We start from the raw sequence: 13089 nt of genomic DNA, 5'->3' as shown, positions 1-13089 counted from the left end.
TTTATACACCTACATTCTCGCCTGAAAATATGTTAAAAGTTTATTTTGTGACCCAGAAAGAGTAATAAGATTAAAATTAAAACTAAGTAGCTGCCACCATTGTTGGAAACTGGAATTGGCTGAGCCGTGCTATGAATTCTGGGATAGGTTGGGCCACAAAGGATATGCCCGACCCATCCTTCAAATCTGGGAATTGCAGAAGTCTTCGAATTTGGAAAGCCTTCGTTGCGTCGCTGTAACGTAATCGGCCCTCAAATGTGGCCTCCGAAGGATACAGCTATGATACTGGAGTTGCTTCTTCTTCTTCGGGGTTTAACGGCAGCTGGCATCCTTGTACATGGAGTGCTGCCATCTTCTGTTTCAATCCATTATTACACTCTTAAATCCTACTACTTATTCCTGCGTCTTTCAGGATCTCACGAGGCTTTAAACGACGTGTCGACTATTAAATTTGTCATTGACGTAATCGTGACTAGTCGACTAATCGTGGCAGCCCTAGCAACCAGGCTCTAACTTTATATCTTTGGTCTGTGGTCAGGAGTTGCTGTGTTTCTTAAACTTTTCCACTTTTTAATAAAACCACTTACACTTGATTGCAGAAGGGAGGGGTTTTTGAGGGAACAAATGTCACAAACAGCCTCAGTGGTGTCCTATTTCAATAACAGGCTCTAACTCATTGAGCTCTATACTGTGCATTTGGAAAGTATTCACAACTTTTCACTTCTTCCACATTAGGAAACCGCCTCTGCTGCTTCCCTTGACTACTGGCTGTAACTTTGATAAGGTGGCCAAGTTCACATCTCAAAAACTGCTCAACATTTGTAATCCTAGCAGGAAGTTTACTGACATTTTGATGCAGATTAATCACAGAGGTTCTGTCTCTTATTCTACTGGTAGACTAACTTGATAGGCCAGCATCTTACAGCATTATTAAGGAAACACTTCTGGGTCTAGTTCGGGGTCAGGTTATGCCAAAGAAGAGCTAGCATAGCATCAGACTATGGCTAAAGTAGCTGAAGAGAGAGCTAGTGTTTCACCACCTTCAGTTTTTCATCTTTCACTCCCTGTTTGTAATTTATCTTATTTTTAATCTTTATTGGGAAGCACTTAAACAAAAATAATAACCTGGAGAAATAAATCCACTCATAAGTTTCACTGACGTTTATTTTATGTTGTCTTATAAGTTGTCTTTGACACCTTTGTCTCATCCAGCCTGTTTCATGTCTGTTATGAATAATTGCAGACACTATCATCAAAGGAGCTAATATTTAATTTCAGTTTGCTCTCTGCTGTTCATCAGGAATCATTCAGCCTTGTGCTGTGTGAATGATAGAGATTGGGAGTGAATAAAGAAATTGAGAGTGTGGATATACTGAAATTGTCTTTCCCCCTCTCCAAATTCCTCTCTGCCTCATTTTGAGATCCACCTCGTTCCTCAGTTAACCACACATGTTCATTCAGACTCATTCCATACTCATCAGTGTGGCTTTGTCTTGCTCACTTGTGGGTCTCTGCTCTGTGTGAGAAGCAAACACTGAGATCCTTCTACTGTGGAAAGGCCAGAATATCCAAACATCTCTGTGATGGGATTTTCCACTGAGTCACATGATAGGAGGGGAAAATGATGCACGTTTCCCTGTTTGTCGTTCCCCCCCCCCTCTTAGTATTCCTCCTTTTCATGAATACATAGATGAATGAAAGCAAGCAGACAATGCCACTTCAGGAGTGAGTGATTTGTTGCATGTATTCATTCTGCAGCTAAGGGAAAAAGTGAAGCTGAACCACCTGTTCAGAAATGCAGGGTACTACCCTCAGATTAAAAAGACACGAGCTGGAAATAATAGGCTGTGTTATAAATAGCCGTGTGCTGTGTGGGTGCAAGCGAGTGTGTCGGGGGAGAGAGCGAAAGAGGAAATGTGTTGCATCGCCTTGAATGAAAGAGAGGATGGAAGTATGGGAGAGGATAAAGATGCATGTGTGTTTTTGCTCAGGTTCTGTTAGCTGTTAGCGAAGGAGCTCGAAGGTAAGAGCACAGCAGCTGCTGGTGGAAACGAGCGCTCTCACAAACCTGTGCTGATATCCGTAGATATTCTCAAATGACAGTGCTGGATATTAATCCACACTCTTTGCATGCAAGCACACACTCAAAACTCAAAGACCGATTGCTTTGATAGCAGGGTTGGGCTCTTTTATCAGTGGGTCACATGACACATCGAGTGTGTCTATGTGTATATTGCACATTTGGACTAGATTCTTCATAGAGTAGGTCCATATGGTCCATCTGGGCTCCTGTCCATTCAGACAACACTTCCTTGTCCTGTGAGCCAATCAAGCAAGCCGCTGACTCCAGCTGGCCAGCAGATTTTGCCAGACTTGAGTGTCCCAGGAGTTTCAGTGCAGTTGTCACTTGTGGCAAAATGGCAAAGCCAGATTGTGACATCATTTTCAGCTCGATGTTTAAACACCCGAATGTCTTAAAGCCACAGATTGAAATATTCATACAATATTTCAGTATGAAGGACTGTACAGATAAATATTTCGAGTGTTACAGCCAGTGGATAAAATCACTCGTCATTCAGGATGAAGTAAAACAAAAATAAATCATCTGAAACAGGCGGTGTTCTTCTGCTCGGACAGATTGTGCTGACGTTACACAGATGTGGTTAAGGTTCTCTTTACAGATAACTGTGTTATACATAATACATATAATACAGTGTTAAATGAACACTGACATTTTTCTGTTAATTCGCTCTCAGTTTAGCTTTATTTAGTTATTCTGTATCTGATTAAAGCTGACAGAATGTGAGCTTCTTTGTTTTCCAGTATTCTGGGACATAATGAAACGTCTCCCTCTCTGGATAACCACTATAGTCAATAATAAAAACATGACATGGTTTAACAAGAATATAGAAGTGGCAGGAGAAGCCCTCATTCTGTTGGCTTCTTCTCCTCACATTGTTAAAGTGGACCTATTATGCTGTAAAAATGGGAGCTTGTGACGGCCCTAAATGCTGCTTCAAAAAGTGTCGCTCTCAGCGAGCTGTGTCGCAGACTTAATTAATTACTAAGGTATTCGGTTAATAGTCACTCAGTTACTGTCCGTTAGAGCTTGCTGGAAATACAGAAATGGTGTGTAATGATTGTGTGATGGGCTGGTGTGGAAGAGCCTCCACGCTGCGACTGCTATAGGGACTCCTGTCCAATACTGATGAAGCTGAACATGATGGTGACTCAAACTTTTTCTTTCACTTTAGACTGATTTGTTTTTGACCTATACTACTTTCCCACCATATATACTTCTTTATTTATTTAGTTTTAGTTCATCAAGAGTAGTCTTTATAATTTTTTTTAATACTTCTTGCCTAACTAAAAATATTAACTCCTATTGAGAACATTTGCAGCTCTTTGATCCTTACAGCCTGACTGCAGATCCTGTTCTATCGCTGTTTGCATTGTGCCTGTGCAGCTCTCTCCCTCTGTTTCATGACTCTGTTTTGACTGTAAGCCTTTTGATGTTTTCAATATCATCCCAAATCCTTCCCGACTTCCTGAGTATCTCAAAGTTTTTGCAAAGACGAAAGGAACGTGTGTGCATATGCATGTACGTGCATGCCGAGATTCAGGCCGCGCCACCGCCCACACTTGCATAGCAACGGTTTCCCAGCAACGCTTGTCACGAGGCGAGTGAGACGCCAGTTAAACGGTGCACGAGGCTTTTCACAGCTTTGAATCCTGTGACGTTTCCCTGCGAGGCATAGAGGGATGCGGAGGGAAGGGGAGCTCGTTTTTTGATTCATCCACTGGAGACAGGAAATAAGACAGCACTGTATAGAAAGGGGAATTTAATGTGGTAGTTGTTACATCGGTTTCCTGGAAGTGACGACATACTCTGCTTTATTAAACGCTGTCAGTTCCAGAATGGAATTCCATAAAAGATTTCTGGAAAAGAGAAAAGATGCTGAACTCTGCCTCCTAGACAGAAAACTGTAAAAACTTTGGAAAGATTTTTTTTGAACCACACAAAGTATGCAAACTGCTATTCCCCAACGGTCACTTGAAGCTTGTTCCAAAATCACATCAGTCCTGATAGACTCCATGTTTAAAAATGCCCGACTTCAGTCATGACCATAACTTGTTTAATCTGGTAAATAAAAGAGTTAAAGTTATTTGGGGTGTAAATCACCCATTTAAATTTCATTAGAACTGTGTGTGACTGTTTTGACTGGCAGGTAATGCCTGTTATCCACAGCCAATCAGAGGCACTAAACTGAACCTGTCACTGTGTTTGTGCTGTTTGGATGGTTTTAATGGAATTCCATCCATCCATCTATTCACCTCTGCTTATGAGGAGGAAATTTCACACATTAGAATATGAGCTGAATGGATAGATGTGCTTTTTGATACATTTTGTGAAACTATTTACAGTGGAGTGGAGCAATTAAAGAATTTATGGAATGACAACTAAACCGGAAACAGAAGTTATTAGTTTCTAAAGTAACATTTTACATTTGCAAAGGTTAATTGTAAACTGGCCCAGATTCACAGGCTGCTTTATATTATGGATTTATTTCCATTAACAGACACTGACTGTGTATCAGTATTAACAGGAATTTCACTAGGCTCATTTCTCCGTCCATAAAAGCGTTTGTGACAAAGCTATTTCCTCATCTGTTGCTATTAATGAAAGAGTGTGAGTGTGCTTGAAGTTCCGGCTGTGGGAGAAGCTGCTCTCACTGAACAGGAATGTGCTTATTATTATCACATGACATCAGCTGAAAGGCTACACTGTGTCATAACCTCAAAGGTGTCCCCCTGATAGACTACAGGCGCTCTGCTCCCTCCCGTACACAGATACAAGAGAACACACATTTAACCACATTCACACTCTTCATGACCACGTCTCTCCAGATGGGATATTTTAAGTTGGTGTGCTCACTGTGTAGGAATGTCATGATCTCCCTCTTAGAAGAATGCTGTGTGCGTGTGTTACGTTCATAAATTTTAGCATTTGTGTATACGTTTGTCCAGCTGCTGGCACACTACTACTTATCGCACTTAGACAAAGGGATGGCCCTGCACTGAAACCTGTATGTTCAGGCTGGAGACCTGAAACGTCAAAGTCATGATTCCCATGTCCTTTTCTGGGCAAAAAGTTGCACCAGTCAAGAGCGTGAATATCCTCTGAGCCTAAAGACATTCATCAACACCAGCAGAGGCATTTAACTACAACAAAACAAACTCCAACCCTGACAGCAGAGCTGAGATTGCCTCTTCGCTCTAATTAGAACTGATTCAGCAAGTACACCTCCGTCACCAGAGGGAGAGCACACAAGACAAATTACACTATCTCTAGGAGTTCATGTTTCTTTGTCAGAATGTACCCCTACAACAAAAGTCCCTGTGGGAACACAGTTCTGTAGCATAGATGCTACTAGTCTGCTTTTATTTTCTCTCATATATACAGCACTGTGCAAAGGTCTTGAGACACCCTTCACACTCTTCAATGGGAACGTTTTGTTAAAAATGTGTAAAAATACAACTGTAAGCGCAGCAGCCCCACCCACCTGCAGTTCAAACCTTCTGTTTGTAGGGTCAGTTAATCAGAATTTCAGTGAGGGATCTGAAATTCAACCAGCTAAATCGGGATTTGTCTAGACTGTGATTTATGCCAAGCTATTCTCTACTATCCCAGAATAAAAATATAGAGCTCGAAATGAGTTTAAGAAGTTTTAAAAGAGGCTGAAAGGTAAAATGTTGGCTATGAATATTCTTACTTCTAATTTGGAACTTGTCCCTTGATAAAGATAACCTTTATTATGCTGCACATTGTCCCGACAGTTGGTGTACTCTCCAGTGAATCACCTAGTCTCTTTAGCTTACAGTCTTGGGAGAGGCTAGCAGTGTGGAAACTTGCTGCACAAACTTGCTGCACTGGATCACCTCCAGTATTGGGAAAAGTTCAAGACTTGTTTTTTGTTTTTTTTAAACCACTGTGCTTGGATTCAGTGATTGGTTGGTATAAATTTTTTAACACTCCATTTGCTGTAACTTAACTAATATCTAATATAAAACATGTAGATTTTGAGGTATGGTTCTGTATGATGTAATTTACAATTTTAGATGTAATTCTGACAGAAATGGAGTGAAATAATACACAAAACAACTTCATCTTAAATAACTTGTGGTTGTTACTAATAACACATGATGTGAGCAGTGTTTTTGGGAGAACCATTGTAAATCTAATTCTTAGCAGTTGAACACAGTAGTTACCAGTGGATAAGGGCTCCAAGGACCCACTACAGAAGGTCTTTGAACTGTTATAATCAGTCCTGCTAGTGGGTTGCATCACTGCCAGGCTGTTCATGTTCTGACCATCAGGCAGTGTTTTGGTTTAATCTCTAGGACCAGATGGAATTAAATCTTGCAAACTATTAAATTATCATGAAGCTTTAGGAGTGACCCGTAGGTGTTTTCATGTGTACCCACAAACATCTCAACAGCAGCTGATTGGAGCAGTCATCCTTTTCACAGAGGATTATTTCTGCACTTTCCCTGTCTGAGTAATAAAGCACATATGGATTTAGAACAGAGAAAGGCTTTAAGATAACTTCCAACATTGCTGGTTGACAAATTGCACCAGGTGCCTACTTCCCTGCTAACATTTTGCTGCTAGCACTTTGACCATCATCACACAGAAAATTGCAAAATGAATGAAAAACGTGGACCTCTTCCTGATGAAACTTCTTTTACTGCCATCAACCATGACATCATGAGTTATTTTTAATCCCGAAGATATTCTGATGCTGTTGCAGCGCTGAGGATCCCACAGGGACTAATTTGCCATCAGAGTGTAGATTATTGTAGATCTGGAAAGCCTCCAGAGAAGACTGAAATCCTCAGAGACATGGCTGTGCTGCACTTTCATTGGCCATGAATCCAGGTTTGCTCCGTTTTTCTGTAATTACATCAATGCACAACTGAGACATCGTGAGAACTGGGACGGTTTAAGTGTGTGAGTGACAGGCAGACAAGGGAGTTAAGGAGGGAGCAACTTTCCATGGGCTCGCTTTCTTCCACCTTTTCCTTCTATCATTCTTTTCTCTCCATCTTTCCATCCTTTGGTGTTTTCTGTCTCTCTGCTAGTGGAAAATGGGAGAAACCCATGTTTCATTCATACCACTGCTGAAGGAAGAGATTTTACTTTGATCTTTTCACCTCTTTGCTTTTTTACTGATCAGGCTAATCCTAGTAAGGTGCTGAAGAGCTCTGCAGGCACATCACAGCCAAACTGAGACGGAGTACTACTTGAGGTCTGAATCAGTCATAATGAAGCCAAACACTGAAATCATTCACCTGTTAACTCTTCTCTGTATCATAGATCACAGCTGTCTGGATCAAGCTTCTAAATTACCAGCAATAAAACTGAGCGTGCAGCGTTAGTTCATGCAGGCTGCAAAGTTGAGCTCAGTTGACTTTGCAGCTAGTAATGCAGTCAGTTGCCTCATATAGGTTGGTGGTGGTTCGGGATGTAGAGCAGGTTATGTAAGGGTCGAGTCCTTAAGTTTGCATGTCTGTGTTACCAGGAGAGATACTAATTGTTCCCAATGCATCTGGGTGTGTGTGGGCGTGCCTGTGAGTACATAAGATGTGGTGAAAGTACATAACATAAAGCTCTGCATCACCATATTTGGGAGAATGTGACTTCTACTTTAAAAGCTATTTAACATCTGCAAGCTGCTTTGCAACCCACCTTCACCCCCAGCGCCTGACTTCATTCATTGCTGACATACATATCTGTTGTCATTGACTGCTGCTCTCTGGATCTTATGCTTTCCACATACACTCATTGTCCGCTTGTGTAAGTATCTCTTGATGGTACTGGGATGGAAGCCCTTGTGACTTCAAAACTGATTCAGTATTTGATGCCATAGATTCAACAAGGCGATGGGATCAGAGATCTTGGTCCACACTGACATTATGGCATCACACAATTGCTGCTAATTTGTCAGCTGCACATCAGTGAATATTGAGTGTGAGACATACCTTTGGGGGGGGGAATGGTTATTTCAGTTACTGTTGCTTTCTTATTAGCTCAGAGTACTCTGGCTTTTATCCTCTGACATCAACCAGCCGTTTTTACCCACAGAACACTTAAATCACAGTTCTGCCACATTCAGATGCTCACGTTGAACTTCTGATGGTTGTCTTAACCATCTCAGCATGCCTAAATGAGTTGCTGCCAGTTGATTGGCTAATTTGATATTTGCATTAATGAACAGTTGAACAGATATATTTAACAAAGTGACGAGTGAGTGTGTAAGCACAGAAGAGTGGGTAAGTCCCAGAAGAGAGCTGTGCTGTCACATTTAAATTACTTTCAGTTGTCTTTTGACTGTAGTGATCCCAGGTAAGCTTCCACTGTGAACAGTTGTTAATTCTGTCTGTCATATTATGTAGAAGGTGAATCTGGTCTCATTTTATACCTTACCTGGGAAGCTGTGCAGAATTCAAAATCTGCAGTTTAAAATTAAAAGGGTAAATATAGGATTTGAAACAGGTGTTAGGTCGGTCACCCTTTTCTTGTTATAGTAACTGAAGTCACCTGCTTGCCTTGGCTTAGAAGTGAACAATCAACATATATGCTACTGTGTGAGAGCACAAATCCAAACCTTCCTCCGTGTGTGTGTGTGTGTGTGTGTGTGTGTGTTAGTGCATTAGGCCGAGTGCAGTTTTTGTGTACCCCTCCGGCAGATGGAAGCAAAGGGAGTTTGCATTAAGCAGCATTTGTGCTGATGATTGACTTTTAGCTGTGAGTCAGCTTTCAGAAAAACAGGATGAGTGAGGGCAAGCGATGTGACAGCGTCTCATTTGGTGTGTGTGTGTGTGTGTGTGTGTGTGTGTGTGAGTGAGAGAGAAAGGGAGAGGGGAGTGCCCTTTGGCGTTTAACTTAATTTCCCACCATCTCTCTTCTTGGTTGTGTAATTTATGAATGTAACGCTCACTTATTTGCAACAAGTATAATTTATGACCCCGTAAATCAGGCTATGACAACACAGTCGAGGCTTTCCAATGAAATTAAAGGTGTGTGTGTGTGTGTGTGAACCTGACAGATTACACCTTCCCGCTGTTTGCACCTGCTCTCTGCCTCGCATTTTATCTCTTGTACTTTCCCCCAGTTCACACCCTACACAGACACACTTTATTTATTTGTACCCAAAAGTCTATCAGAGTGCTGCATGGCTCTGGTACATGATTTCATATGCATTCAATGGAGCAGGGATCTGTCCTATGAAGCTAGTTCAACATGGCCATTATCTGGCTTCACTCATCCTAAGAAAAACTATCATCTGAAAAAGCTAAGCACATGATACAGACTGAACATGTGCGCGGTGTGAGTGTGTGTGTGTGTGTGTGTTGGTAAAAGCACACTATAGAGTGTAAAAACTGCTGTATGATTGTTTGGAAAAGCACTGTATAGCTTGAAGAATTGTATTTATTTAAAATTCACTTTTTAAAGTCTATTTAAAGGGAGAAAAGCATGCCGTATATGGTTGCAGAATTCTCCTCGCTCTTATTTGTCAGTAATTACAATGAAATTAGATGTAAAAGGACTCCTCCTTTTAGCGTGTAGTTGTATTCTTTCAGCTGAAGTCTCATTGGTGTGAAGTGGTGTTGAGACAGTCTCTTTTTACTTACTGAGCTCCACAGGCTTTTCCTGGAGTGGACATTATGTTTCAGAAGTGCTCTGGGGGGTGGGGCTGTGTGTTGATCTCTTATCTTGAGCATAACCTGCTCTAGAGAAGAGCAAGTCTTCAAATACGCAATCCATATGGCTTAATGGTGACCGCGAGGCAGTCCACTAACACCTTGTAGTATCGGACCAAAAAGGGAATTATAAATAAAAAAATGTAGCACCACAGAGCGCTGAGAGGCAGACCATTTTTGTAGACCAAACTGGTCTACAAATATGGGCTTTTTCCATAGGGTTCTGGATACTGGAGGCCATAAGCTCCCCTCCATTTAACAGTTTGGTGTTCGTCTTTTCGTTTACACTTTTCTAACCTGTAACTATTGTGCTTTTTAAAACCTTTTAATGCAATATCAGCTTACACCCCCAGTAAGCTCTGCTGCACAGCATACTGAGTCTGTGCTTACATCCTCATGGAGTCATTGCTACAATCTGCATAGTAGCCCAGTGCACAAAGTAGAAAATCTGATGGTTGAAATCAGAGAAAAGGTCTCAAAATGTCTTCTTTTTCTTATCAGTTCACTGTGTTTTTGTTTTTTTGTTTAATTATAGTGCACCATTTAAATATTGTTTGGTCTTACCTTCTAGTTAAGGTTCTAAAAAGGTGTTAAAGTATTAGTTTTTATTTTTCAAACATGATAGTTTTTCCTATTGTGTTCTTTTTTTATATTCTTGTAAACTGAATGGTTTACCTGCAGCGATCTTTGCGCAGAATCTCAGCTATAGCAAATTAAAAATGGCCTCCTTAAGTTGCACTTGATTTCATTTCCACATGCAGGCACACAGAAGTGCTCACACTGGCTCACATGGCTTAAATGGTTCATTTCTTGTTTCCCTGTTCTTCTGCTGCTGCCTTCTGCTGACACCTAGTGGCTAAACATGAGTCTGCAACCACTGTCTGTGCTGAACACAGTATTAAGGTCACATTTTAAGATTTTAGGTGAGGGGAAAAAGCCACAGTGAGAGTTTTGATATTTCTGTGTCTCTGACAGGCACACCTGGCTCTGTGCAGCAGGCTTTCACATCAGGCAGTCAGTGTGTGTGTGTGTGTGTGTTTTTAATGCGCACAGATTTTAACGAAGTTGGGTGAAGTTGCGAAGTTGGCTGAACAGCATGGTTATTGCACCGAGGAAAATTTGTTATCATATGACATGACCCATTTCTGTAATATACTTGCATATCTATATTATTGCTAATATATATTGTAATATATCTATATCATGGCTAAAGCACTTCTGGATGGATGCAAACTGCATTTCGTTGCCCTGTACCTGTGCATGTGCAATGACAATAAAGTTGAATTCTATTCTATTCTATACGTGTTATGTAATGATGGTGAATATGTGCATCAAACTCATTCATAGCATTTTATCCTGTTTTGTTTGTTTGTTTGTTTTTTAACCCATCTCCACAGCTAACTGTTCATTGTAAAAAAAAAAAAAAATAAATACCAGCACACATTATTTGATTGTAGACTCAAAGAGGCTCAAATAAAAAAAAATTATTTATTTTTTTATTTGGAGAAATTTGACCAAGACAACAGAAGCGATTGAAAGATGATTTTCTTTTTTTTTCTTTTTCTTTTTTTCTTTTTTAAATTGCATCATTTTCCTGCATCTCTTTTGCTCCTCCAGGCAGCTTCAGGAGGCACAGAAACAGAAGGAGATGGAGAGGGAGCGCCAGGAGCGAGAACGTCAGGAGAGAGAGCGTCAGGAGCGGGAGCGCCAAGAGAGGGAGCGCCTGGAGCGAGAGATGTTGGAGCGTCAGGAGCGCGAACGTCAGGAACGGGAGCATCAGGAGAGGGAGGCGCAGGCAGAGAAAGAGCGACTTGAGCGGGAGCGCCAGGAGCAGCAGGAGCGTGCCGAGCGTGAACTGATGGAGAGGGAGAAGGTGGAGAGAGAGCGGCTGGAGAAGGAGCAGCAGGAGCAGTTGGATAGAGAGCAGCAGGACTGGGAGAGAGGGAGACGCATCTCCAACGCTGGTGAGTAATCCACTTTGTGTTTCTGCTGCTGCGCACACTGGTTTCATTTTACTAATTTTACTACTACAATATTACTAATGTGACTGTTTTCTGTCCAAGGAGCAGTTTGTCTCAGGCTCACAGTAAATATAGACTAGTCAATGACAAGCGTTATCTTTCAGTTATCTCTCCAAAGTACATTTTAAAATGGTCATTTTTGTTATTTGAACATTTAGTGAAGTTTTTGTGTCAGTTTCATACAGTGTCATTATTGTGTTAATATTTAACAGTTTATTTATACGCGTGGTGGTTTTCAGTTGGTATAAAACAAAATTCCCTAAAAGTGGTACATGATCTGAGTGATGATGTGATATTTAGACTTGTTATACTTTAACCACAATGCATATTTTTGTTTTGTTTGGTTGGGGGGGGGGTTGTTGTTTTTTGTCTTCTTATCCATCCATCCCAATTAAAAAAACAACTCAGTTTTCCAGCAGCAAGCAGTGCCTGCTTTTGCATTGCACTGTGGGTGAATCAAGTCCATTAGCAGTGCACTCAAATATCCAAGTCTTCTTTGTATTCATGGTGACTTTTTGAATGAGGCTTCATTAATGAAGCCTCATTCGGAGGGAAAGGAGTTAATCCCTTTTAACTCCTTTCCCTCCATTTAAGAGAGTTTAAGAGAGTCTCCTTCTGATTGGCTGCAGCTTGGAAACAAAATTTGAGCCAGCTGGGAGGGGCCTCTGTGCTCACAGGAAGCATTGTGTGTTTGAGATGACCATGTTGGGATGCCTACTCGCATTGATGTCATAAAGCGTCAAGGCTAGAAACATCAGTCTGAAGCCTGAGCACTTGGCTCACAAGGAATTTGCACGCATATGCTGACCTCATTACTGGACCCTTTTGCAATGTTTAATATGAACATCCACTTCTGGAACAGTACACATATGACTAAAAGTAAGGAAAAGCAGAATTGGTCCATTTCTCGGAAGTAGCAGTTGATAATTTTCCAGTAGAAACGCTCCGAATGTTCCAAAACAGGTTACTAGATGCAGTACTTGAAATACAGGAAATGTATTGAAGAATGAAGAGAAGCGTTCTGTTTTAACATTTTCATCTAGTCTCATTGGTGCTGAGTTACAGTAATCTCATCTGCCAGGCGCTGTGAGCAGATTCCACATGAATGCAACAGTTAGCGTGTTATGTTAGAAAGTGTGCTGCCAGCTCATACACAAATTAAAATTCTACAGTTTATAAACTCTGAGACTGAGGAAAATAATTTTGAACAAACACATCACCTCAGTCAAGCATAGAGAATGAGTGCAAATATTTGCAGTCAAGTGTAATTACTGCTTAAATTGAGCAGCAGGGTAGAGGTGTA

The 13089-nt window shown here is 41.0% G+C and overlaps 1 protein-coding gene across 5 annotated transcripts in view; it reads left to right on the top strand.

Annotated features, from left to right (window-relative positions):
• enah (ENAH actin regulator) overlaps window positions 1-13089 on the top strand; it is a 146392-nt gene that overhangs the window by 113043 nt on the left and 20260 nt on the right. For all 5 annotated transcript variants that reach the window (XM_085383113.1, XM_085383112.1, XM_085383114.1 and 2 more), the window contains exon 5: window positions 11383-11729. In XM_085383113.1, coding sequence (XP_085239239.1) covers window positions 11383-11729 — 347 coding nt within the window. The remainder of the gene's footprint in view (window positions 1-11382; window positions 11730-13089) is intronic.

This window comes from Rhamphochromis longiceps, linkage group LG15 (assembly GCF_057381845.1).
Source record: "Rhamphochromis longiceps isolate RC_006_pf linkage group LG15, R_longiceps_female_GT1.1, whole genome shotgun sequence".
In the NCBI taxonomy this organism is placed as follows: domain Eukaryota; kingdom Metazoa; phylum Chordata; class Actinopteri; order Cichliformes; family Cichlidae; genus Rhamphochromis; species Rhamphochromis longiceps.
Note: the sequence above shows the minus strand (reverse complement) of the source record. Positions and strands in the feature narration are given on the sequence as shown.